The following is a 27,605-nucleotide window of genomic DNA, read 5'->3' on the forward strand; positions in this document are numbered from 1 at the left end:
GAAACCCTGATGTCTTGGGATCAGGTCTTCTGGCTGGACAGCTAGAGAGCCTGGCACGAGTGCTGCTGCTCTTCTGTCCCCAGGGGCTCCGAGCCGTAACCCCAGGAGACAGAGGTTTTCTGCAGTGTACTTGCTCCAGGGCAGTGGGAAGGTACACATCACAGCACGTTTGCTTCCGTTCCAATAACCTGGTCCCCAAAGCCTGGTACCCATGACTCTAAATGCTCCCACCTCTTTTCCAGGAAAACCTGCCTCCCTTTCCTATGCCAAGGCCCTGGCATCAGGCTGGTCACCTCATTAATCCCTAAACAAGCTGAATACAACCTTCACTCTTGCTGCTCCCCTTCCTCAAATGCCTTCTCCTCTTAATTAGTTAAGCCCCACTCTGTGTCAAGATGCATATCAAGTGTCTTCTGTGAAATCCTCCCAGCTCTTTTATTTATGCATAACTACTGATGATGACCCAACTGCATCCCTGATGCTGCTGGTAAACCTGGATGGACTCGGTACTGTTAGCTAAATGACTCAGCTGGCATACCGCATGATGGGGCGCACACATCATTTTTTCCACAGTAGTGACGTAGATATAAATCAGCATTCTATCTGGACTAGCCACTCATGTTGCTGAACAAGAAATGGCCCTGCCAACAGGTAGGACCAGTCACCATGACCCCTCCTTGGAGAAGGGCCAGGTGCATTGCTGTTTTCATGTAAGATACTGGGAGGCGGTCATCCACACTAACTTCTACGTGGTGGTCAGCGTAATAGATTTTTTGCAAGAGATGAAAATCTAATAGCAAAGAGAAGATGAGATGTAAAGAAGTATGGGCAGTAATGGTGGGGTTGGCATGAGGGGCGAGAAGACCCTGTGCCTGCCTTGGAGGGTCTGTCTGGCAGGGAGAATGGCACAGAGATACTTTGTTCCAGAGAACGGAGCCCCAGGGGGAAGAAAGTGGGGCTCGTGGCCTGGGTTAGAGCCCAGCTGAGTCACTCTTCCCACAATATGGCATCTTCCAGCTCACAGGCCTCTTTTCTCTAGCATCTACTCCAAACCAGCCCCCAGCCTGAGCCCCTCCTCAGACAGGCACGCTATGGTCCAAGCCAGTGCCACCTACCCAAGCCAGTGCCACTTCCCTCCCAATGAGGGAGGCGAGCAGGCAGCACAGGCTCCAGAGGAAGAACGGGGCTTTGGAGTCGCTCACAGACATGTGAACTTGACCAAGTCTCTTAGCATCTGAGCCTCAGTGACCTTATCTGTAAAATGAGAAGATCATCTATGTCCTTCTCAGGGTTATTCTGAGAACAAAATAAGATGATGCACTTGGAGCACCCAGCATAGCTCCTGATACATTATGGATGCCACATCTTTTTCCCAACTTATTAAAGCATCACCAGGCTTCTTCAAGGCCCAGATGAGATAGTTCATGAAATCCTCCATCTGTTTCTGCTCTCAGCAAGCAGACCATTGGGGTGACTTCTTCCCTCCTCGGGCTTACTTAGCACCTGCGGCTTACTTGTCACTTCCTCTGGAAAGTCCCTTGATTCAGGCACACTTGGCGCTCCCTCGGCACTGATACGGATACAGTGCACATAGCACTCCTCCACCTGAGTCCTGCACATCGGTGTTAACGGCAGCCTTCGCAGGGGCACGGACCGGGTCCTGCACATCTCCCTGTAACACAGTGTCCTTTGCCCAGAGCCATTCCCCATGCCATGATTGTCAAAACTGCCCCATTTCCCATGAATTCCTAGTTCTTTCTGCCTCTTGCTTTTCTCTGCCCTCATATGCCTACAACCAGCTACAAGGCGCAGCCTTTGCCAGTTTCCTATTCAAGTGTAATCCCTTGCTTTCAGCGGTTCATAAATTTTGCAGCTTCACCTACAGATGGGAGCAAGATAACAGGTAAGGATTACATTAAGAAGTGTAAGCCCTTCAGCCATCTCTTGGTGTTCGTCCTCTCTCTCTCTCTCTCCCCCTCTCTTTCTATGTGCTAGTTATCTATTGCTGTTAACAAATTACGACAAACTTAATGACTTAATACCATTTACCATCTACCAGTTTTCATGGGTCAGAAGCATGGCTGAGTTGGATCCTCTGCTTAGGGTCTCACAGGGCTGCAATCAAAGTGTCACTTGGGCTATGTTCTCATCTGAAGGCTCAGCCAGAGAAGAATTCACTTCCAAGCCTATTCATGTTGTTGGCAGAAGTCATTTCCTTGTGGCTGTTTGTCTGAGGGCCCATCTGCTTAATGGCTATCAGTTGGAGACCACCCTCAGGTCCTAGAAACCACCTGCAGTACCCAGCCTTCTCGGCTTTTCCAAAGGCAGTTCCCCTGTGGCTCATTGCTTTGTCAAGGCCAGGAGGAGGCTCCCTCACTCGCCAGTATTCTAAGACAAAGTCTTATGTAACATAATCTTAGGCATGACATCCCATCGCCTTTGCCATATTCTGCTAAAAGCAGGTCACAGATCTCACCCACACTCAGGGAGGATTACACAAGGGCATGGATCACTGGGGGTTGCCTTAGGGTATGTCCACCTCTCTCCCTCTCTTTCTCTCCACACCTTCCTTCTCTCTATCCCTCTTCCAAGACCAGCCAGAAATCCTGCCCTCATTGTCCTTAAAAGTCACCTCCACTCATGCCCTGTTCCTGGAGTGGGGTGGGGTGGAGGTTCTGTTCAGCTTCTGGTCCAAGTGGTTCATCAAGGAATTTCTTCTGAACAAGGACAACTCCCTTACCATAAAAAGAATTCTGAAGAATATGAATTTATCTCTTTCCCAGGGACATCAGAGGGTCTGGTACATAGTAGGTGCCTAAGAAATGTTTATTAAATGAATAAAGAGCAGTGGAAGGGAAGTTGAGGCAGAATTCAGGGATGTTTCATGACCGACATTTAAATTGAATCTTGGAAGATGGTTAGGAATTGTCTTTTTAAAATATTTTATACTTTTTAAGTTATATAAGCAAACACAAACATTGTGGATAACCAATAATAATAATAATCCTATCATCCCACAACCCTAATTCTGCCACTGTTCTCTTTTTTCTTAAACATGTTCTTATTCTTACTTGTGAGTTTGCTAGGCCCAGGGTGTGGCCCTTGGCTGTCTGGTTTAGAAGCTCAACCTTGCCTGAGCCTCTGAGCTGGTCAGGCCTGTCCTCTGATGCTGGCAAGAGGTTACCAATAAACCAAATGCCAATTTATTCATTCACAGAGATAAATACAATTGCTAAGAAGGACAGATGCACACAGCCTCTGGCTAGAGCATTTCTCCCTGCAGGCTTATCACTTGGGGAATCCACTGGTTAAATCTATCTGCTGGCAGGATAACTTAATTATTTAATGTTATAACAGGTCTGGGTCCAGGTTTGCCATTTTCAGTTAATTTCTGGGGCCCCACATGATGGAGTCCCATTCTATGTGCATTTAACTTAAGTGAATTCAATTACATGTGCTATGAAAAAGAAAAATAATTTAAAGGGGGCAGGCAGCTTCCCCTGTTCAAAGAGCTAGCCCGGGGTGAGCGTGCCTCACCCTGAGGCAGCCTGAGCTCCCACGTGCCCTTCAGAGCAGCTCCCTTGGGCAGCCGTGGTTCTGAGCCACGAAGAGTGGGTTGTTCGGTTTCTCTCTTATATCATGGCCTCTACGTGTATGCTGACTGCTTCAGTTGGTGTTCACCTAAAGAATCAGTAACTCATTCCAAAACTGGGAGAGAAAACTGTCTGGAATGAAAGTATATGAAACAAAACCTCCTGAACTTTATGGACAACGTAAGGGATCTTCAAGGGCAAATTTAATTACGCTTGGTTTTTGCTCTGTGCACTGACATGAGAACTTAATATGCTGAATATGGTCCTACTCCTCCACACAGACAGGAAGCCCAGTGTCTTCCTCTGCACCTCATGGGCTAAGGTCGGCTTATTTCATTCAGTGGAAGTAGATAAAGCGAGAACAGGAACATCTGATCTCCTTGGACTAGCCCTGTTGCTCTGCTTCCTTCCACATGGTGTCGCTGTTGAACACAGGTCCTGCATGGTTTGGTTAAAGCCTGCACACAGCCCCTTGCAGGCGCATGTTCCCGTTCAAGCCACAGGGATGCTCTGCGCTGGCTCCTAGATTGCACCAAAGAGCTCAATCGTCATTCCTCAAAGCAGCTTCAGTTATACCCTGAGCTTAGCTCCCTGGGGTAGAGCCCTGAGTCCATTTTCCCTCCTGGCAGGTTAGCCTTTTAGTGCTGACAGGCCTTGTTTATGGACACCCTGATCCTAACTTCAAAACTGCAGGGAACAGGGGTTGGAGCCTTAGTCTTTTTTTTTTTTTTTTTAACATTTTTTATTGATTTATAATCATTTTACAATGTGTCAAATTCCAGTGTTCAGCACAATTTTTCAGTCATTCATGGGCATATACACACTCATTGTCACATTTTTTTCTCTGTGAGTTATCATAACATTTTGTGTATATTTCCCTGTGCTATACAGTGTAATCTTGTTTATCTATTCTACAATTTTGAAATCCCAGGCTATCCCTTCCCACCCTCCACCCCCCGGTAACCACAAGTCTGTATTCTCTGTCTGTGAGTCTATTTCTGTCCTTATTTATGCTTTGTTTTTGTTTGTTTGTTTTTGTTTTTTAGATTCCACATATGAGCGATCTCATATGGTATTTTTCTTTCTCTTTCTGGCTTCCTTCACTTAGAATGACATTCTCCAGGAGCATCCATGTTTCTGCAAATGGCATTATGTTGTCGGTTTTTGAGCCTTAGTCTTTTTTCTCTCGGAAGGCCCCTGAGCTTCTCATGCAAATTGGTGCCCCTTTCCATAACTCTGCGGAACTTAAGGTCTCAAGGAGGACACGTCTATCAGACCACCAGTCCCCTCGCCCTTCCCCTGGACAGTGTGTGCCTTACTGCCTTAACTATGCCATCTGAAAAATTCTTAAAAAAAAAAAAAATTGACTGCAAGGAGACTTGCTGTCTCTACCTTTGAACATAGAAACCTCAGGTGAAATTTAGAAAACTCTGCCTCACGTTACATTGGCATGGGAACAAGTAGTATGATGGTTAGGACCTGCCACGGAGTTATCATGTCCTTGAACTAGGGCCCCCCTCCCATAGGTGGTGTTCGGATGGGTGCTGAGTGTTTTGCCACTCTCACCTCGCTTCTCTGTGCCCCACTGCTGACTGAGTCCATGCTCATTACATCTTTTTTCATTAGAAAAGTCAAGCTTTGGGGACCTGGGAGCCTTCCTTTCCCATTTTCTCCCAGTAATACTTGTTGCTACTCTGATCCCTTTTGCTTTTAATTTATAGTTTAAACCAAAGAGTATTGGCAAATTTCTGTTCCTTTAAATTCTTAGAGGATACCTTACTGTTACTTCTGCAAAAGTAAGTCTATCTGCTTCTTTTTTTTTCACTCAACATAATGTCATAAAAATTGTCCATCCCACACCCTTATCTTTGTACTCCTGTTTCACTCTTCCACTCAGGGGCTGGAGCAGAGTTTGCAGAGCCCTTTTCTTTTCACTAGACACTTAGGCTGCTGTTGGATACCCTGCTGGGACATCACTCCGCCCTGGGACTCTAGATTTACCTCACCTTCTGTTATTGAGCACACTCTTGGCCTCAGCCATAAGATAGACACAGCGCCATTTGCAAACTTACAAAGTTCTGAGCCTTATTTTCACACGTCCCCAGACAAAAGCTACATGAGGAACCCAGGGTGGGTCACCCCTAGCATCTGAATCCAGCTAGGGCCTCCAAGTCTCCACTTGCTTTTTGCCAAACCCTCCTCTCCCCTTGTTCGTCAATTTCTTAAATCAGGCATCATTGAAGGAAAACTGGATCCATGTGTTTGTGATTCACTGATGCTGAACATGGCAGCGTGTTTTGTAAGCTCCACATCACAGCAAAGAAATCAAGTGCGTGTGTGGGTGAGGATGTGAATGTGCGTGGGTCTCTACATGCACGTATGGTGTGTGTGTGTGTGTGTGTGTGTGTGTGTGTGTGTGTGTGTGTGTGTACATGTGTAGGTATTGCTTTCCTTTCTATTTCTTGTAAGAATTTTGAAGTGATTTTTCTTAGAATCAGGAAGTCATATTTGGCCAAAGAAACTCAATACTCCCTTCTCCCCCTTCCCAAGGAACTCTAGTTTGGCAGAAAACTTCCAAACACCCACATTCTAACTTACTGGAGATGGTCCAGGGCCAAGCAGCCATCGAAGTCTGGTTTGGGAGCCAGTGTGCAGGGGGCAGCTGCCCCAGGCATCCGAGGATAGACAGTGAGCGGGAGGAGGCAGGAGGAAGGGGCAGCCTGGGCTTCTGGGCTCTGCCCCGCAAGCCAGGGGGCAACTGTTCTTAGCAGAGCTCTGCTGACCTCTCTGATGGGAGCCCTGGGATCTCTCTTTGGCCCTCTTGCCGAGTCAGCTGACCTCCTTACTCATCAGGAGGGGAATAAGGCCCAGCTGTGGGCTGTGGGTGGGGTCAGAATGTTAGCCTGGTGACTCCGAAAACCTCCTAGATTTGATCACCCATCACAGATTCCCATGCTCTTTCCCCCTTCCAGTTAGAGGATCCCTACCCCTCCTTCAGGATCTAGTCAGCAGTCACCTCTGGGAAGCCTAGCCTGCTTCTGGCCTCTCTCAATCCCAGCCGTGACCCAGGGTTTTGTGTTGTCCAGCCTGCTGGTCTCCACCCACTTGAGGACCACAAACCCACCTCCTTCATTTCTGGGACTCACACACACAGAGCAAGTGTTCAACATGGGGCACATCGGGGACCTATCTGAATCTGGGGAGGTGGGTGAGGTCTGGAAAAAGCTCCTTCTGCTCTTCTCTGTGGAGGACCACCTCACAGAGAGGGTCTCATTCAAGAGCCTCGGGCGGGCACACCCAGCAGAGCCTAGGGGGAGTAGACACCAGCAGCCCCCCTGGTGGAGGGTGGGGACGAGGAGACCTGTGTTCTCATATACTCTGGGTGGGGTCTTTCCCTCCTTCTGGAGGAGGGCTCCTAACCACAGCACGATGGCTCTGGTCATAACCAGCCATGACCATGATGGGCATCCCAGGGAAGTCATTCCTAATGGTGGAGATGACAATCTGCAAAGGCAGAGCACAGTAACAGTCATCCGAGGGGATGCTGGCTCCCTCTCACCTGACATTCTTTGTCTTGTGGGAAAGAAAGGGGTAGAGGTTCTTCTCATGTGGACTGGGAACTAGACTGACCCTTATTACACTTTCCTGGTAGAAAGTGGTTGAGACTGGTTGATGGTCAGACGGTGAGCTCTCTGAGGGCTGCAGCTCCTCCAGCTTTTGCTTTTGACTGAGTTCAAGCTTGTTATTTGCACATTCCCAGTCGATCTCCATCCCATGCCCAGGGGCCTGGGAGGGAGGGGCCTGCAGAGGGCAGTTGGGGTTGCCAGGGCAGCGGCAGCCCCCTGGGCCCATGCTTGTCTCTGTGCCGCCCCTACTCCTCCCTCTCCCCCCACCCCACCTCCCACTCTCCGAGCCCTGTGCTCCCTCCCCTCATGGTCTCTTAAGTGGAACCAAAGAGAGCAGGGCTGGGCCCAGTGTGGGAACTCTCTTCCCTGGAGACAGATTTCATTCTAATAAGCTTCACTAGCCCACAGTAGAGGTAGTGAGTTCTCTGTCTTCTGAGCTATGTAAACAGAGGTGGTAGACAAATTTCTGCCTTTGGGAGGTGGGTACTGGGACCAGATGACCCAGACTTTAGCCAAGTGGGAGTCTGGGCATCCTGCCTCAGGTCTTAGCAGGAGCTGGCTTGAGGGGGTGGGGGTAAAGCTCAGTGGTAGAGCGTGTGCTTAGCATGCATGAGTCCTGGGTTCAATCCCCAGTACCTCCATTAAAAAAAAAAAAGAAGAAGGCATTGGCTTGAGGGTGGGGGTGCAGCAGAGACATGTGGGGAGCATAATTTGGTACTAACATGGTACTTGCTATCAGCTGCTGGGCCTGTCATCTGCTCAGGGGAAGGAAGTAGGCCAGGATACTTGGAGGGGCTGACAGGACTCTCACAGATCCCCAGATACTGCCATCTGGTTGCCTGTTGGGTGGACTCCCTGCAGCTACATCCCGGGGGTCAGCTTGGGAGAGTCTCAGCTGAGGTCAGCCGAGGCCAGAGCCCAAGGACTCCTTCCTGTCTCTAACATCCCAGGGCCAGGCTGTTGTGACTATGGATGTTGTCATGCTAAGTAGACCAGGATTCAAACCTGCTTACTCACTGTGTGACTCCAGCAAGTTGCTTGCACACCTCCAGTGACTGGGAGTTCACTACTTCTCAAGGTGGTCCCCTCCAGGGCAGGACAGCTCTGTTTGCTAGAAAGTTATTCCTGGTCCTGAGCTGAGATCTGCTTCCCTATGACTTTCCCCATCAGCCCCAGTGTTCCCCAGGTCTGCTCTGCTCTACTCCACAGCCCCTGCCCCACAGGCTGGCATCACTGTCACCTGCCACCTACCCCAGCTACACTCTTGGGACACACACCTCTCCCCTGTCCCTTTCCCAGTGAATCTCAACATCAGGGCAGGTCTGTGGGCTCCTCAACCAGCCCTCCAGGCTTCTAGCCCCACAGGCTGAGGGCCCCCCAGCCCTTTGGCAGCCTCGTTCCCCAGTGACTCATCAAGCTGGCTGCAAACCCCCAAACTTCCCCTCCCATGAGCTGCCGCTGCAGCTCAGGCCCCTCTTCACCCCAGAGCTTGTGCTCTCTGAGCTGTTGGAGCCAAGTGTGGCTCCGCATGTGTCCGTGTTCACTTTCATCGTGTCAGTCAGAACTGGCCTGCGGTCCCGGCCTGCTGGGGTCTGCTTATTCCCAACTCCTCGTCCAGCACATGAGCTATTCCTCCCAGTTTCCTGTCATCTACAAATCTGATCCACATGCTGTCAGCAGCCTTGGCCAAGCCAAAAATGGCCAGGAAGGAGAGAGCTGAAGGCCGAGCCCCAGAGTACAACTCCAGAGACCCTGTCAGGTTCCCATCACTCAGAAGAGGGCACTGCTCACAATAATCATTCCCCCAAATTCCCAAAAGTTCCAGTGCCAACTGCCCCGATGTCACACAGACACACAGTGCCAGGGGCATTCCCCTAAACCTGGCTGGTCCAGGTGACTTGTTCTCTGGGAATGCACAGGAGGTGCACTTGGTCACCAGAGCTCACAGTTCAACCCTTTTCACAGTCTGGTCTAGAACTCCCCCTTGGCTTCACATCACACACACACCAACAAACCTGCACCCAGGCGAGGCCAGGCCCTGGGCTCTGAGGACGTAGAGCTGAGCCAGATTCAGCCCTTCCCTGGAGGAGCTCACAGTCTGCTGGGGCCGGTGGTCACAGAACAGACAATGACACCCCCGAGTGGATGCTCATAATTGGAATGTGTTGAATACTTGCTATGAGGCCGGCACTCATCTAAACCTAGATTAGCACTCACAATAAACCACCATTATCCTCATTTTGCCCTCCAGTGGAAACTGAGGCACACAGAGGCTCAGGAACTTGCCCAGGGCTCCCAGCTAGTGAGGGATGCATGAAGGAGCCCACGGGAGCTGCCTGGCCTGGCTGGCTCAGGGAGGCATTCCAAGGGAGGTGGTGCCTGACTGGAGACTGGAGAGCAGCAGGAGAGGACCAAAGCAGCAGGAGGATGAGGCAAGGGGACTGGGGGCCTTCAGTGTCCACTGCTACACTTAGCACGCCTTCCTGCCAGCCCCCCATGTGCCAGAGCTGGGTGGGCCCCAACGATTTAGGGGTGAGCATGCCAACAGAGTGCCCTGTAACAAACTGGGAAGCACCAGGTGCCTTAGGGAGATGGGTGAGGTGGACACATCAGGGAAGTCTTCCCGGAGGAGGTGATGTCTAAGCTGACCTAGGGAAGGGCAACTGGAAATTTGTTGGGTTAGGGAGGTATGAGAGGTGGGGGTGGGGGAATAGAGAGTTCCAGGCTGAAAGAACAACTAATGCAAAGGTGGCTGAAGGAGCAGCAGGGAGAACAGGGTGGCCGGAGCAGTGCTAGTGAGGAGGAGGGGAGTGACCCAAAGCCATGAAGGAGTGTGAACAGAACTGGGGAGCCACTGAGGACTGCAAATAGGGAGGGACCCCCAGCAGTCTCAGCAGCCTGACTGCCTGCCACGGTGAGGGATGGAGGCAGCGGTGGGTGCCTCTCAGTGTCATAAGGGGTCACAATACTCACCTCAGGGGTTGGTGTGAGAACCAGGAGAGGGTCAGGAAGCAGCCTTTTCCTCCTTCCCTGAGGAGCCCGGGCAGCTGCTGCCTCCCTTCCCCCACCCCTGCAAGCGGAGCAATTACCAGACTGAAACAGGCTTGCCCTGGAGTGCAGCCGGCTCCCGCAATCTCCTGACCAACAATCCCTGGGCCCTAGGGGTGGCCAGAGGGCTTGGGAGGGAGTCCCAGACCCCTGGCCTTCCAGCAGCTCCTCCCCAGGGCCCTCGAGGATGTGGGGGCCTCCCAGGAGCACCCAGCCATTGTGGGAGTAAGGGAGGCAAGGTTTCCTAATCTTCTCTCCCCATAAGTCACAGAGCCAGTAGGAACATTTGAAGTCATCCTCATGGAATCTCCCAGTCATTCTGGAAGCCTTGATCTAGCACCCCAGCAGGTGGCCAGCCAGGTTCCACTTGGATACCTCCAGAGATGGGGGACTCAGCAGCACAAATCTGAGGGCTGTAGCCATGGGGCGGGTCATGTTGAATCACAGAGCCGTTACATGGACTGAATCACATTCGTGGCCAGCCAAAACCAGAGAACATTTTTCTTCCACAGGAGTTAAACCAGGTCTGTACCACGGAGAGCCACTGTGGGAGAGGGGAAACCCCACAAGGCCGACTCCCAAACCCCTGTTCCAGTCTTAACTCTACTCACCAGCCTGGTGGCTTGGCCAGTTATCTCCACCCACTGGGCTTTGTTTTCCCCGCCTGTAACTCAAACCGCTCAGCCCAGTAGGGTTGTCACTAGTCATAAGTGACTAGTGACCCCTTGAAATGTGGCTAATGCAACAGAGGAACTGAACTTCTTATTTTTAATTCATTTAAATTAAAATGTTAAAACCAGAAGCAGTTTTTCTAAGCATTTTTATATTGATTGCACATTTGAAATGGTAATATTTTGGATATACTGGGTTAAATTATCATTAAAATTAATTTCACCAAAAATGAACTTCACTGGCTTCTTTTGACTTTCCTTCTGTGACTACTAGAAAAGGCTCCCATTAGCATTCCGCAAGACAGCACTGACTTAGAACGTTAAGAATCAAAAGAGGTGGGTGTTCAAGTGCTTAGGGACAATTAAACTCCAGACAGATTGTGACTCCTATGGCTGCTGGGCACTTGGGAGTGGTGTTTTTTTTTTATCATACAAGCAAGACATGCTTATTCTAGAAATAATAGAGAATGTGGAAAAAAATTAAAAACAAAATGAAAATTTCATACCACCCAAAGACAGCTACTGTTCAATGTTCTAGCTTTTTTCTTGTGAATGTCCATATGACCTAGCATTCCCTGCAGACCCCCTACCCCGGCTTGTAGGTTCTCAGAAAGTCCACTCTGACAGCTTGGCCCAGAAGTCTGAGACCTCTAGGAGCCCTCACCAGCCAAATGGCAGGAGCTCGAGCCTCCTTTCTTGTTACTGTGAGTTCCAGGAGTGGCTGCTGTCTCACGTGGAATCCACGCCCTCGCCACACTTGGCTCCCATTCTCCTTGGCCTCCGCCATCACCTGCAGTCACCCTGACGCTGCAGGCACCAGCCCAGAGAGGGGAGGTTCTGCTCTGTCAGCTCTTTTCAGCAACTCCTCCCCAACTGCCCCATCTCCGCTGCTCACCTCTGACTTCAGCCAGTAGGAAAACCCTTTCCATTTTGGGGGCTGGGAGCGAGGTTCCAGAGTAGAACTGCTTGGGTCTCAGGTGATGGAATTCTTTCCATTTTACCCATCAGCCTTCTCCTTTCCAGAGCTATGTCCAGAACCTGCATTCCCTCCCTTACCACATCCCATCTGTCCCTGAGTGGGCACCACCCCCGTGTGAGACCTCTTCTTCCTCAGAGAGGCCCTCCGAGGGGCCCTTTGCCCCTTTCTGAAATCTGATTTTCATCAGCACTCCTCATCTGCACAGTCCCTCAAGCAGGACTGTGTTTAACTGGACCGCAGACCTAGAGAGGGGTCACAGGAGTACCAGGGGGCCTCCACAGAGCTACAAACTATCCTGTATCTTGTTTTCCCCACTTAACTCTAAATAGGAACATCTTCCCAACGACACCATCACTTCTAACGGCTGCTTAGAACTCCACTGTATGGATATGCTATAACTTTTACTCTAGTCTTCACTGATGATTTAAGTTGGTCCCAGGTTTTTGCTCTTACAAACCACTTCAGTGACCCTCCCTATATATTTTCTTTACTTTGATATTCTCAGATTTAAGGAATTCTTAGTTCTCCCTTCTCAGACATCCAGCAAATTCTGCAAGATGAGTTGTGTTGGACCCCACTCTCCCCTGTGTCCCCCTTGGCCTGGCACTCAAGGCCGCTGACACTCCTGAGTTCAGTCTATCTTTTCTGCCCCACACATCACTGTACCTCAAATATAACCTAAGCACTGGCCACAGTAAATAGCAAAACGTCCTCAAACTTTCCAGCCTCTCGCCCTCCCTGTTGGCTTCTGGTGTCCCACTGCCTGGCACATCTGCCCCATCTCCAAAGAACCTCACATCCTAAGAACCAACTCAAATGCCCCCTCCTCCAGGTAGCCCTTCCTGATTCTCCTAGCTAGAAGTGACTCCTCCCTCCTCTGAATACAGATAGCACATTCTTGTCCCTTCCCTTATGTTACTGATGCATCCACCTGTTCACTGTTTACTTGAGTCCACTTCTGTCCTAGTGTCCAAGTCCATGTCCTCCTCCACCCCTCTGCTGGACCAGGAGCTACCTGAGGTTGAGGACTGACTCTGATTTTTTTCTGTGGGCACAGGGCATGGCACCAAGTGGGCTTGTGCTGAAGAACTGAACAACTACATGGATAAAAGGGAACAGGTCTGGAGTTGGGGACTGAGTTCTGGTCCAGCTGGCCTCTAGTGTCCTGTGTGACTTCTAGCAAGGCATCCTCTCAGGGCCATGGCTTTCCTGTGGCTTGAAGTAGTTGAACTTGGTTATGGGAGATTTTGTTGTGGTCAGAGGCCTGCCGGACCCTGAGTGGATGTGCTGGCCCCCTTCTGGGGATAATCTCTCTCATGGATAATGTTGTAGGGTGGCCCCCCATTTCCCCAGGCCACACAATCTCGTTATGAGCCCTTCAGGATTTATGTCTAAGACCCACCCTAAGCCCATCACTAACATATGGCGTCCTGGCAGACAGAGATGAATAGAGATTGTAAACATTGACTCATTCATTCATTTATTCACATCTTCATTCAGCAAACCACACTCCAACTGGGCCCCTGCCTGGCTCAGTGGACCCAGCATTAAGTCAGACCCAGGCCCAGCCCTGGAGGCACTTCCAGTAAATATCAGCTCAGTGAGGTGGGGCTGGGCAGAGGGCCGCACAGGGGCTTTACCCTTGCCTGGTGGTCAGGGAAGGCTTCCTGGAGAAGGGGACCCTTAAATTATGTCTTAAAAGAGGAGTGAGCCTTTGCTACAGTGAGCAGGGAAGAGCAGGGTGTTCACAGGCAGTGGTTACAGCCTGGAGTGGGGGAGAGGTTTCTGTGCTCAGCCCTGAAGCTGGAGGCTGCCTGTATGTGACCTCATGATAAGAGGAGTGTGGATGGGGAGGGATTATCTGCTCTTGTTTACATGATTAAAACCAGGCAAATATTTCCCTTATCTGAAAGAATGAAAGGGCTTTGGGGAAAAATCCTTTTGGCAGCAAAGCAAAGTGCAAGCATCTCCGTAACTAATCTCTCACTCCCCACCTGCCCCACAGCACTCCTGCCCAAATAGTCATGTAATGAGTAGCTCTGGGGCTGACCTGCTCTGGTGGGCAGAGGGCCCGGGTCAGGGCAACAGGGGTTGGGGAGAGAGATCCCCAAGCCCCCTCCACACAGCCTCCCATGAGGGGAGCCTGGGTCGGGCACTAACCCAAGATGGCCACAGGGTGGCACCTCTCAGGGAAAATCTAACCATGGCCCCATTTTATAGATGGGGATCCTGAGACCCAAAGACGAAGGAGTGATCTGCTTGCCTGAGGTCACATGGCCATTGGGCAGAGCTAGGACTAGGACCCAGGTCACCAACTCCCAGCCCAGGGCTCTAACTCACTCACTCACTCACTCACTCTCACTCAGTTCGTTCTAAAGCTTGCAGTAGTCACCTGCTTGGTGGCAGCACCCAGCGCTCATGAGGCACTAGGGACCCACAGAGAAGTCAGATCTGCCTCTCTTCTCACAGGTCCTCAGTCTGATGTGAGAAACAGGTGACAGTGACAACCAGGGTTGTGACAGAGGCAGCCAGGGGCTGTGTGAGACCCAGAAGGGGCTCCTAACTCTGGTGAAGAGGCAGGTAGTCCAAGACAATGTCACCAAAGAGGTGATGCTGAGCTTGGTTTTACCTGGGGGGTAAGTGAAGGGAGCTGCTCAGAGCGCCCCAGACAAAGGAGAGAGCTCCCGGAAGCCTCCAGGTGTGAACGGGCTTGGCTGGTGACGGTGGGCAGGGTGGGGGGAGCAGAGCAGAGCGAGGCTAGACGGAGCCGTGGGGACTGGACTGCTGGGCGGATTCGCAGGCCTGCACTTGCCCCGGAGTGCTGTGAGGGTGCGGGGGCAGGCTGGGGGGTGGGGGCGAGAGCGGGTACGCCTGAGCGCCTGGCCGGCCGGCCGCCCATGGACCTGACCCGCGTCACTCTCCCAGCTTGATGTCTGGCCTCGCCTCCCTGGATGCCAAGACCTCCAGCCGCCTGGGCATCCTGACTGTGGCATATTACCTGTGGACCACCTTCGTGGCAGTTATCGTGGGCATCATCATGGTCTCCATCATCCACCCAGGCGGTGCGGCCCAGAAAGAGACTACGGAGCAGAGCGGGAAGCCCATTATGAGCTCAGCTGACCCCCTGCTGGACCTCATCCGGTAACCCTCCCTGCTGACACCCTGCCTGGAGATGCCACGCCTGGGCTGGGGCTGCTGGCTCCACAAGCCCAGCCCCACATGGCAACCAGGGCGCAGGAGAAGGTGTGGGGACAGGGTGCTCAGGGTCTGCTCTTGATCACTCATGGTAATGAGGGGGTTGGCCACAGAGGTCATTCTCTGAGCCCTCAGCCCCCATGCTTCCTGCTGGGCTCACTCTGCACCATCCGCCCCCATCAGGGTGAGTGGGAGGGCACCGGGGAGGCAGGAAGGGCACCCCCAAGAAGCTGACAGCTGTGCAAAGACCCTTAGCTGGGAGGGAATATTGTGGAGGAAAGTCATGGCCCATTCAGTGTGACTGGGGCAAGAAGTGTAAGGAGGGGAGTGGACAGTCATTGCTGGAGAAGTTGGTTGTGTCCAGACCACGAGGAGCCTTGGGAACCAGGCCCCAAATTGTGTTTTATCCTAAAGGCTACAGGAAATGGGTTTTAAACACAGGAGTGGCAAGGTCCAACTCAGGAGGCTCACTCTGTCTGCCAGAGTGCTGGTGGATCAGAGTGCGATGCATGGTCCGAGGAGAAGACAGAGGCAAGGACTGGGCCAGGGTGCTGGCCAGGGACCTGGGGGAAGTAGAAAGACTGAAGGCTGCTCAGGAGGTAAAAATCAGCAGGAGATGGTGAGATGAGGGAGGGGTGGAGGAGGTGGTGGTGCTGATTGCAAGGACATGAAGGTCTCTGGCCTGAGCACCAGAGTGTACAGCAGTGTGGTCACCAATCCAGAAGACAGTGCTGGAGCAGGTGCAGACATCCCTGGGGAGATGTCAGCTGATGGTTGGCTAGTGGATTTGAGTCCTGTGGGGGAGTCTGAGCTGAAGACAGAGGTAGAGAGATCAGCAAATAGCTAGCTGATGACGGAGGGGTCTCCCAGCACCGTGTGGGTGAGGAGAGCAGGGCTGGGACAGAGTCCCGGGAAGCACCACACTGGAAACGGTTTATTGGGCTCAACAGCCCCCATTAAACTTGCTCCCTAGACTCCTTTTAGTCCCTTTCATTTCCTCACCAATTTCAGCTGTAAGTAATCCAGTCCAGTCTAACATTAAAACTCCAGACTCTTCCAACTTAAAATGAGTCCTGGGGGAGGGTATAACTCAGCGGTAGAGTGTGTGCTTAGCATGCACAAGGTCCTGGGCTCAATCTCCAGTGCCTCCACTAAAAAATAAAATAAAGTAAAAAATTAATTAAAGCATACATAAAAAAACCTAATTACCTGCCCCCCACCCCAAATGAATCCTATCCTAGCCTTTTGCATCTGATGCAAACTTGGAAACTTGGAGCAGGAAGAAGGTCACAGATTTCTCTCTTTCTTACTCCACCTAATCCCCTATTGCTAGCCCTGGGGTTGGCGCAGCAGAAAGAGGAGCGGGAGTGAGCTCAAAAGATCTTCCTTTGCTGGTAGTGGAGTGCACTGGGGTAGGTGCTGCCTGGCTGTATTTCTTCAGGGGTGCTTTTGTGGGTTCTTTGGAGCTCACCCTATTGCTGGTGTCTCTCACCTTGATCAGGCACTCCCTGCTGCAGCTGGCTGCTTGCAATGCCCTCCTTAGGCCTGACCTCTGGTCAACTCCTCTGCTGGGGTCACCTCACCCCACTCCCACCCCACAGGTGATCCTCTTAGGCAGGGTCCCTCCTGCAAGGGCCACATTGGCCCATGGGAAGCACACAGTGCAGGCCTTTCCCAGGGCCTTTGGACATGAGTCAGGCACTAGCCCCTACATGCCTCAAATCTTAGGGGACACAGCCAGTCTTTGAGTGGTCCTCTTGGCATAAAGTCAGGGAGAAGAACTCCTTTACTCCTTTATGGGGATAGATGCTCAGCATACAATCTCTCTCTCTTTCTGTTTCTCTCTGTCTCTCTCTCAAGAAACTCTCACCCTCTGTAGCTATTAGCTGTTGCTGTGTAACAAACCAGCCAAATCTCTAGTGACTTACAACAACAACCGTAAATCTACAGGTCAGCTGGAAGGTTCTGCTGATTTGGACTGGGCTCAGCTCATGTGTCTGCAGGCAGGTAGGGAACAGCCGATCTAGGATGATCTTAGCAGAGATAACCCAGCTGTTCTTGCGGTCTCTCATCTTTCAGCAGGCCAGCCTGGATTTATTTTATGATGGTGACAGGATTCCAAGAGACAGCTAGCCTGGGCATATTCTTACGATGACGGTAGAGGAACAAGAGAGGAAATAGAAGCCTGCTAGTGTTTTACCAAGTTCCTGCTTTTGTCAAGTCCGCTAACATCCTATTGGCCAAAGCAAGTCATGTGGCCATGCCCAGACTCAGGGTGGGAGGGGACTGCAATGTTACAAAGCAAATGCACACATTAGTCCACAATCAAGGCAAACAAGCTACCACTCCCTCCATTTTCTCCATTCTCCCAGTTCTTTTTATCCTTTAAGATGTGTGATAAAATAAGGATCACAAAAATACTTGCAGTTTTATTCCTATTGTACGGTTCTTGCCCGTGGGTTATAGAGCCTGAGAGACCCAGGCAGACTCTGTTGTAGCTACAGTTACCTGCTGGTGATTTCATCCACACCATGGCATTGAATACTTTCTGTACACTGACACTTCCGAATTTTGTTTCCGGTGGAAACCTCCTCCATGCGCTCCAGATTGTTACATACACTTGTCCAAAGGCATCTCAAAATTAACTCATCCAAAGGTAAACTTTTGATTTTCTCCATAAATCTGCCCTTTCTTCAGTCCTGCCCATCTTAGTCTGATGTTTCTCATTCTCTCATATCCTGCATCCAATTTGTCAGCTCTACCTTCAAAACTGTATTCCAAACCTTGCCCCTTCTTTCCCCCTCACTTCAACCATTGCTCAGACCACAATCACCTCTCACTCGAGGGTCCAACATGTTCACCTGTTATCTCTCTGCTTCCCTTCAGACTGGTCTCAGCACAACAGCCAGAGGGATCCTTTAAAAAAAAAACCTGCACAACCCATCCGCAGTGTTCACCATGACCTACAGACTCTTCCTGATGCCCCAGCCACACACGTATCTGTCTCTGACCTCTGCTCTACCTCTTCCTCCCCTGGCTCCAGCCACGCGGGCCTCCATGCATCTCCCCAAATGTCATCAGAGGGTCCCACCTCGGTGTCTTATCCTCATGGCTGCCTCTGCAGGGAGAGCCCATCCTGTGGAGCATGTGTGGCTCCTCCTCTCTCCCGAGGGGCCTCCCAGCCTCCATCACTCTCTCTCCTCATGCTTGTATGGCTACCTGACATCCTGTCTGTGTATTTCTCTGTTTCTTTTTCTGTCTCCCCGACTGGAATAAAATATGCTCCAGGCCAGAGCTTTAGAAATCACCCCACCATATCCCAGAGCCTAGAACAGCCCCTGACACAGAGGAGGTGTGGAGTGTTTGCTGAGTACACCAGTGGGGTGCAGGCCATTGGCGGTGCTGGGGCTTGAAGCCCCCAGAGAAGAGACACTGGCACAGCTGAGCGTGCGGTGCGGAGGCTGGGGGTAAACCTCGGCCCACAGCCACCCTGGAGCTCTGGGCAGAGCTGATGGAGCAGGAGCAGAACCAGGAAAACAGACGTCCTGGAAGTCAAGGGGAGAGGAATTTCGAAAAGCTTTCATTTTTAAGATCCACTATGTCTAAGATTTGGTGACTCTGACTCATCATTTCTTGGAGCCTATGATTTGAAACAGCCTTTCGTTGTGGTGGAAGGAGGGTTGGTGCTGGGGAGCTCCCGCCCTCCGCACATGGCCTCCCCTGCTCGGGGGCTGAGGGCTCTGGATCTGACACACGTGTCAGAGTCAAATGTTCCAGGAGGAGTTCCTGCTCTCAGCTGCTTTTCACGTGGTGAAAATTGATCCTTCTGGTTTGAAGTTTTTCCCCTCAGTTGTTCTCAACCCCAAGGCAAGTTGTTTTGCAAAGCTGGGTGATTGGACATCACTGTCACCGTTTCTTAGTCAGAGAGTGGGGCTGCAGGGGAGATCACGTGCTCCTGCAGGGAACCCAGACCTTGGAGATGAGCGAGTTGGGCTCAGCTCTGCCCATAGGCTGCTGTGTGGCTCCGGGCAGGCAGCTGCCTCTCTGGGCCTGTTTCCCTTGAGGTTTTCAAGATCCCTTCTAGCTCTGTAGTTCTGAAATACAAAGTCCTAGAGGCCAGTGAGGAGGCCGCTGGGCAGGAGCAGAGGGTTCTGGAGGCGGGTTCTGGGAGATGAGGTTGTGAGGACAGTGCAGAGCTCAACCTTGAAGACCTTGATTACAGGCTGTTACACTTGAGAAAGGGGAGGCCAGTGAACTGGGGAAGGATGGATTGGAGCAGGGTAGAGTGGAGTGGACAGGATGTGCCCAGAGGCAAGGGGATGCCCTGGGAGGAGGCACAGTCACTTCTGTTCCACTCAGCCCACCTTTATTCAGTAACTGCTCTGAGCAAAGATACTGTGCCAAGAGCTGGGGGTGGGGTCGGGGGTGGTGGAGGGATAGGGGAAACATACAGTTCCCTGCATCTTACTGTCCACCAACTTAGGACAGACAGACGAGACAGGTGCCCTGGACAGCCACTCTCTGAGACCTTTTCTAGCTCTGACGTTCTGAGAGGCTGTGCAGAAAATGAGGACCCCAGCAGTGAGAGTACGAGCAGCCCCCTCACCCTTGCTCTGGCCCAGAGCAGCTGCCTACCAAATGTTGAAAACTGAACAAGAACACGGAAGAGGAACACTGGAAACTGGCGACTGGAGGCAGGTGTGACTAATGAAAAGTCAGAAAGATGAGGGGTCCCACTGAGCAGGGAAATAAGGCCCACAGCACCCCTCAGGGCGGGAAGATTTACATCCAACTCTCAAAGATGATTCCAGAGGAACACAATGGGCCCTGTCCCTGGATGACTCTCCAAGACATGAGTTCATTTCCCAGGGCTCTGAGCAGGGGCTCCAGAAAGCTGACGTCTGCTCACAGCGCAGCCTCCCAGGAAAAATCCCAAGCGGAACACTAACAAGAGCTGGGCCCCTTCATTTTTTCCCAATCTTTCGAAAACACCAGAGAGATGAAGTAATGACTTGGCTCTACTTGTAGCTCCCAGTTACCCCCTCAGGGATTGGACGACGCTCTCGGGAGCTGTGTGTGGGAAGGAACAATTCCCACCTTTGGAGCTTGGGTTGGGGACACAGGATTGGGGTGAGTTTGGAACCATCACAGTGGGAACTGACAAATAGTGAGGTGGACTGTGGCCTTGTCCCAAGAGATGTGCGGGGAGGCCCAGGGCAGAGTGTGTGTGTACCCGATGGGCTGGGCTATTCCTATCTCCTAGGCACATTTGGTCTGCATTTTGTGTAACTGCCACCAGGAGCACAGGCCTCATAGGGCAAACAAGAAGGCTTCCCATGGGTCTTCAAAGCCAAAAGAAAATGTCGTATATTTTCCCATTTCATAATCAAAAATATAATTCCTTACTAAAATCTGAGGATAAGTTCATTGATAATTAGCCAAGCACATGTATTAGTCAGGAATTGCTTTCAGCTACTAATTAAGAGAAACTTGAAGTGGCACAGGCATAAGTTAAGGCAAAGGCCTGCATTTTCTCCCAAAGAAGCAGCCCAGAGGTGAGCAGCTCATGGTCTTCAGGATCCCATGTTCCCTCCCCCTCCCTGCTTCGCTGTACTTATTTAGCACTTGGCTTTTATCATCAGTGTGTCACATGGTTCAATAAGGTTGCTGAAGCTCCAGCTATTATGTCCAGGTTCCAGGCAGGAAGAAAAGAGCTGGAGGAAAGGACCAAAGGGACCTGACTGCATGTGCATCTTTTCAAGATTTTTCCAGGAAACACAACCCAGTGACTCCCACTTACTTCACATTGGCCACCCTTTGGCAAGAGAAGTTGGCAAACAGCTTGACAACAAGGCCCTCTTGGTCCCCATAACATCCCTGGGTTTCTGTTAGTGAGGAAGGAGAGAGAATGGAGACTGGATAGAGAGCTAACCATCCCAGCCATAGCACATATTTTAAATTATTCTCATTTTAAAGGATGTTGTAAAGAGATGTACATACCAGGTATAAGTTTCATTCAGTTTCTTACATTTGACCTTTTGATGGCTCTCGGTTTCTGCTCAGGCTAAAGCAGCCTTCCCTCTAAGTTTCATTAGAAAAACCACTTTGTCACTCGAACCTGCCTAAACTGTAACCAGGAGACATCTTCAAACCGTTGCCACTTGGTGCAGTGTGGGCCTCCTCCACTCCAGCCACGAGCGCCCCGGGCCGGGGGCCACGCACTCTGGCAGGCTGTGGGCCTGGCATGAGCCTCGGGTCTGCTCGTTGATGTCCAAAGCCCTTGCAGGCAGCTATTATTCTGGTGGCAGAAATCTGCTCGTAACTCACTGAAAAAGAGCCTCATGTGAGCTTCTGCAATCTCAGCTCCTGACCCTGCTTCTTCTCTCCCCTTGGACGAAGCTGAAATCGGGGTAGAAGCTGTGAGCATTCTCTACCAGTTTTCTGCCTTGGTAGCTCATTCTAAGCCCTCGTCCTCCTGCCTTATGCTTACACTGAACCTGCATTTTAGCAGCAGTGAAAACTTTCCAACAGTGGCTGCTGGGGTGTAAAGCTGAGAAAGAATGCACACTCATATTCATGGATATAACTCAGCGTATGTGCGGGCTGAGTCTTGAAAGAGAGACTTGCCAAGAACAAGCGGCAAGTTGAGTGGAAAGGAGGATGCAGGCAGAGGAGGCAGTGTGAGCACGAGGCACGTGGCCTGTTCAAACATGGGAACAAAAATTCTTGTTAGCATCTCAGATGCAGGATGGATTCCTAAAGCAGAGTGTAAAGGCAAAGACCTCAATAGGAACTGCAAATTGCTTTACACAGAGTTTGCTGCCAGAACCACGTGAGGGTGCCCACATCACCAAGCCTCCCGGGCGGTGTGTATCGTCATTTGAAAAATTCTTTACTAGTATGATAGGTGAAAATTTATCAGTGAAGCCGAATATTTTCAAAAAGTTTTTTTGGCTACTTATGTTTTTCCTTCTGAGAAGTGAATTACCCGGTCATAATGTTCCATCATTTTTCTATTGAGGTGTTAATGTTTTTACAGTCCATTTATTTATGCAGCAAATAGTAAGTGCCTGTTAGGTGCCGGGCACTCTTCCAGGTGCTGGGGACACAGCGGAGAACAAAACAGAGATCGCTGTCCTCCAGACAGCTAATGTCCCAGCGAGGAAAACAGTGAACACCACGAGGCCAAGATTTGTAAAAATTCTTTGAACGTTTACAACGATGACATTTGGTCATATACGTCGTTGTTTGCTTTATTATTTTATTTGTATTATAATCTGTCTTAGCGAGTATCTTAATTTTTTTTACCTTTTTATTTTGGTGTAATTTTAGGTTTACAGAAAAGTTGCATAGAGTCCCCAGCTTCGCCTGATGTTAGTAACTTATATCAAGCACATTTGTCAAATTTAAGATATTAAATCAGTACAAGGCTAATAACTAAATTGCTTCATTGGATTTCACCAGGTTTTCCACTAGTATCCTTTTCTGTCCCAGAATCTAATTCCAGGATACCAAGTTGCACTTAGGAAATTCTTATTTTTAATGAAGTAAAATCTATTGATTTTTTAAAATCACTCATTTTGTTCTTAGAGAGTCCTTCCATATTCTAAGAGCTGATGAAATATTAACCTATATTTTCTTCTAGCTTTTTAAGGCTTCATTTTAAAAATTATTTGTTCCTTTAACCCATCTGGGATTTATTTTGGAACAAAGTGTACATAAGGCTCTAGCTTTTAGCATTCTGAATAGTTGGTCAGCTGTGCAGTTCTCTAGAATGAGTCTTTCTTTATTTACCGATTTGTGCAGCAACGTCTATCAAATACGAAATACTTAGATGTCCCAGGTTCTGTCTCCACGCTACAGGCTCCATTGCATTGATCCTTCTGTTGACGGCTGTGTCAGTAGCTCACTGTTTTGACAGTTACATCTTTATAGTGTATTTTCATTTCTGATAGGACAAGACCTCCTCCTCCTTTAGCTTCATGAAAACAATATGAATAAGAATAATGATCCCATTTATGTGCCAGGTTCTGTGTTGAGAGCCACAAATAAGATATGGATGACCAAGTCCCGCCTTCAGGAAAGCTGGTCTGTGGGGGAGGCAGACACGTGAGCCAGTGCCACCGGGCATCGCGTTGGAGTGCAGGCGCCCCACAGGGGAAAGGCCACAGGGTCGACCTGGAGCAGTCAGAAAAGCTTGGCCTCTGCTTGATTGGAGCAGGAGTTAGTCAGAGAAGTGGGAAGGGCATTTCAGGCTGAAGGAACAATGTGGACAAAGGCCTGGAGCTGAAAAAGTATGCAGCACATCATGGGAATTGTATGCAGTTAGTGTTGGAGCTTTAAGGGCTGGGGGTCGGGGTGGGGGTGGTGGAAAGAGGTCTGACTGCAGAGGGAGGTGGGGCTGGGTCATGGAAAGCTGCCACTGCCAGGGAGGTGTTCAGATAACCCCAAGGGCGCTCCCGCTTTGGTTCCCTGGAATTCTTCAGTTGCTGACTCTCTTTCCAGGAACATGTTCCCAGCCAACCTGGTGGAAGCCACATTCAAACAGGTGAGTGGGTCCCTGGGCAGTGGAGGGGTGGGCAGGCTCAGCCAGCGGGCCTTGCCAGGAAATAGCAGGTTTGCCCAACCAGTCTCCCAGCCTCCTGGGGAGCAGGATGCTCCAGGGGAGGGGAGGTGGGAAGACCTAGATCCTGAATGCCTCTTGTGGCCACACCCCTGCCCTGGGTTCCAACTTTTTGTGAAGAATTATGAGAAGCCCCAGCTGGGTACCCGCTCTGCTCTGTTTACACCTGTGCTCACACAAACTCCATCTCTCTCAGTCCTCACATTCACCCTGCCCCGAGGTAGGGCCAGCCCCTGTCCTGGAGGAGGAAACTGAGGCTCACAAGGATTAAAGGATTTGCCTAGTAGCTGGAGGGAACAAGGGATCCCAGACCTGTCTGCTTCTAAGCCTGCTTTCTCCATCTTTTTAAAGTAATCCTTTCCCTCTAATAAAAATAGTAATAATGCTCACTGTAAAATGTTAGGAAAATACTAAGAAACATAACGCAGAGAATAAAAATCACCTCTAGTTCCTGCACCTGCTGATAGTAGTGGTAGAAGGTATGTTTCTAGTCTCTTTCTTTTCCCCTCTGCGAAATGTTTTTAAAAAATAAAATTGGGATCATAGTATATATACAGTGTGCATCTTGCTTTTTTCCCCACTCCCATTATATCATGAGCACTTTCCATGGTTATTAAATGTTTCTTAAGAATACAGTATTTTCTGATGGTGTAATAGCATGTTATAAGGCTGGGCTGCAATTTATTTCCCCATTTCCACTTTTGGTTGGTTTCCAAGTTTTCCCCTTTTAGAAATTATGGTAAACAACCATGTACACCAATCTTTGTCTGCACTTTTAAAAATTTCCGATTCTTTTCTTCTTCTAAAATGTCAGCCAGTTTGCTGACTCCATCCAACAGGCATTTCCCGATCCTCTTCCCTGTGCTGGGCCCTGTATTGGGCCTGGAGACACAGAGGAGGTGGCTGAGGGTTGAAGAGTCTCTGAAGTAAGGAGCTGTGAAAACTTGAGCTAATCACTGAATCTTTCCTAACCTCCTAGGTCTTCATCTATGAAACGTCCAAGTCATGAAGGGCCCTGAATACTAGGCTAGGGAGTTTGGATGTTATTCCAACAGTGATGGGGAATTATTGAAGATGTGAGAGAGAAAGAGAGAACACTGCTTTACTTCATCCTTGCCTGGAATACCCTTTATCTTTTGGCAAACTCCTACCCATCCTTCAAGACCCAGCACCTAGCACAGAGTGTTCAATACAGGAATGATGCTGATGCTGATGACAATGATGGTGGTGATGGCAATACTAGCAGTAGTGGTTACATAAAGCTTATCATGTGCTGGGCACTGTTGTCAGCACTTTACATGCACTGTCTTATTTAACCTGACAAGGTAGATAACCATTATGACCCCATTTTACAGACAAGGGAACTGAGCAGGGAAACTTTAGGTCCCATGAGTTTTCTGGGTTTTTCCATTGCACAGAAGCCTTGCCTTATTGATGCTATGGTGTAGGGAGGATAGGAGACCCCCTTGCTTGGGCTCCTAGTACCTGAGGAATGACAGGAAAAGACCCAAGGAGCTGGGGAGGAAAGGTAGGCAACTCAGCTAGTCAGTTCTTCCCAGCTGGGGCCTCATCTCATCAAGAGAGCTCAGGGCGAGCTGAGCTTTTCAAACTGAAAGTCCAAATTTCCATCAGAGGAAGGCAGGCCTGGCTGGCTGCTAGGTGGATGGATAATGGATGGTTGGAAGGGGATGAACAGGTGAATGAAGGGTTATCTAGGTAGATTATACAGGTAGGAAATGGATGGATGGTTAGAGAGCGGCCTCGGTGAGTATAATGGTACACAGACAGAAGAAGAGGGAAGGAGGGATGGAGGGAGGTGTAGCTGGGTAGTGTGTAGATAGATGAAGCAATTGCAGTTTTGTTTTTCTGAAATAGTGATAATAATCCCTGTCCTGCCTGCTTCACAGAGTTATTGTCAAATAGTTCATGAGCAGATGCAAATGTGCTTCCAGGATGTTATTACTGTTGTTGTTGTTGATATTAATAACAACACTTGGCTCTGACTCATTCCTAATTGTGGTGTCACCCACCAGTACCGCACCAAGACCACCCCCATCGTCAAGTCCCCCAAACTGGCATCAGAGGAAGCCCCTCCCCGGCGGATCCTCATCTACGGGGTCCAGGAGGAGAATGGCTCTCGTGTGCAGAACTTCGCCCTGGACCTGACCCCACCACCCGAGGTCGTTTACAAGTCAGAGCCTGGCACCAGCGACGGCATGAATGTGCTGGGAATCGTCATCTTCTCTGCCACCATGGGTACGTGCCACCTGCCACCCACCCTCCGGCAGTGCCCTGGAGCCTGGCCTCCTTGCGTTTACCCCTCCCCACATCCCCGTGTCCAGTAACCTGAATAGCCTGGAGTCTCCCCATCTTCCAGATGGTTCCTCCCTTTCCTTTCCAATGGCTCAAGCCTCCATTCGATTGGGGGAGGGGGTGCCTCCTGCCCTCTTCCTCGTTGGAGGTAATGTTTCTTAATCAGAATTCCCCATCCTTGTGTTCTGTTTGCCTCCAGGGGCGTCAGCCCTCCCTCAAAGAAGACCACGCCTCTGGCCCCCTCCCAGCTGCTGTTAATTTAAAGCCCTCACTCCTCCCCTCCAGCCTCAACTGCAGGCCTTCTCACTGGCCACCTCTCTCCGCAGACCACTTCTCGGGGCCCCCTGACCACACCTTTCCCTTTGCTACTCTTCTCTGGGTCCCCAAGTCCCACCACAGGCTACATACCAAGAAACTGGTGAAGCTTAACTTGTACCAGCCCCTGCGGAAGCCTGTATCATTTTTCCTTTTTTAAATTTTGTATCCTTTTTCTTCAAGAGGGCCCCAAACTGTGTGAGCTTCAGAAAATCCACAAAACCTGTGGATATGCCCCTGCCTTCACTGCCTGCCACCACCACCACCGACATCCACACATATTTTTTTATTCTTTGGAGTCTAGGAATTCCTAACCTCTCCACGACAATCTAGCTTGTCAGTCCCCACCTTGTCCTTCTGGGCCGGGCCAGGGGTCATCATGACTCTTAGTATAAAATTGGCATCAGCTTCCCCACCGCACCAGCCTGGGCCTCAGGGGGCCTCTCTGGCTTCCCTGGCTGCTTGCAGGGTTTTCTTCTCAAGTGCAAAGCCTCCCCATCCTCCTGGTTGCTCAGGCACAGAACCCGGGGTCAGTTTCTACCTCGCCCTCTGCCTCAGCCCACTTCCAAATCCCAGCACGCCCACCTCTGAAATCTCTCTCCAATCTGTGCGCTTCCTTCTGCCCGCCGCCCGAGCCTGGTCCAAGGCCGTCGTCATCTCTCACCTGGTTTCCGCAGAAGCTGCCTGAAGAGTCCCCTGTCCTGGTGTGTCCTCCCCATGAGGTCACAAAGTCCCACATAAAGCCTCCCCTGGCTCCACTGCACTCAGAGATGGGTCCAAACAGCCTGCAGAGCCCCGCGCTGGGCCAGCTCGTCCTGCTTCTCTGGTCCCGCTCACTTCCCGCCTCCGCCGCTCACGCGGCCTGTCAGGTCCCTCCCCACCTCCCCCAGCTGGGCTGCTCCTGCCCCTTCCTCTCCCCTGCACCTTCCTCATCCTTGAGGGGCTCTAGATGAGCAGCACGTCCTCGGGAAAGTCTCCCTGACCCCCTAGACTGGTCAAGTCCTCTGTGTCACTCCTTAAACGTCTGGCCTGAGGCAGTTACGCAATTGTGTGGCTGTTTAATGCCTGCACGGAAGCTGTGTCCACTCCCTGCAGGCAGACAGACCTTGTTCTCCATTTATCCCCACAGCCACCACGTGACTGGCTTGTACAGGTGCTCAGTAAAGTCTGCAGGAGAGATGGGTAGACTCATGGATGAATGGATGGACGGTGATGGATACTGAATTTCTTATCATCTTGGTC

General features: G+C 50.6%; 1 protein-coding gene across 2 annotated transcripts in view; it reads left to right on the top strand.

Annotated features, from left to right (window-relative positions):
* SLC1A7 (solute carrier family 1 member 7) overlaps positions 1–27,605 on the top strand; it is a 43,783-nt gene that overhangs the window by 10,260 nt on the left and 5,918 nt on the right. Inside the window, exons 3-5 of one of the 2 annotated variants that reach the window (XM_010982122.3) lie at positions 14,843–15,058; positions 23,618–23,660; positions 25,769–25,991. In XM_010982122.3, the coding sequence (XP_010980424.3) occupies positions 14,843–15,058; positions 23,618–23,660; positions 25,769–25,991 (482 nt within the window). The remainder of the gene's footprint in view (positions 1–14,842; positions 15,059–23,617; positions 23,661–25,768; positions 25,992–27,605) is intronic. The other variant, XM_064493337.1, reaches the window with a different exon arrangement.

The sequence above is a fragment of the Camelus dromedarius genome, chromosome 14 (assembly GCF_036321535.1).
Source record: "Camelus dromedarius isolate mCamDro1 chromosome 14, mCamDro1.pat, whole genome shotgun sequence".
NCBI classification, from domain to species: domain Eukaryota; kingdom Metazoa; phylum Chordata; class Mammalia; order Artiodactyla; family Camelidae; genus Camelus; species Camelus dromedarius.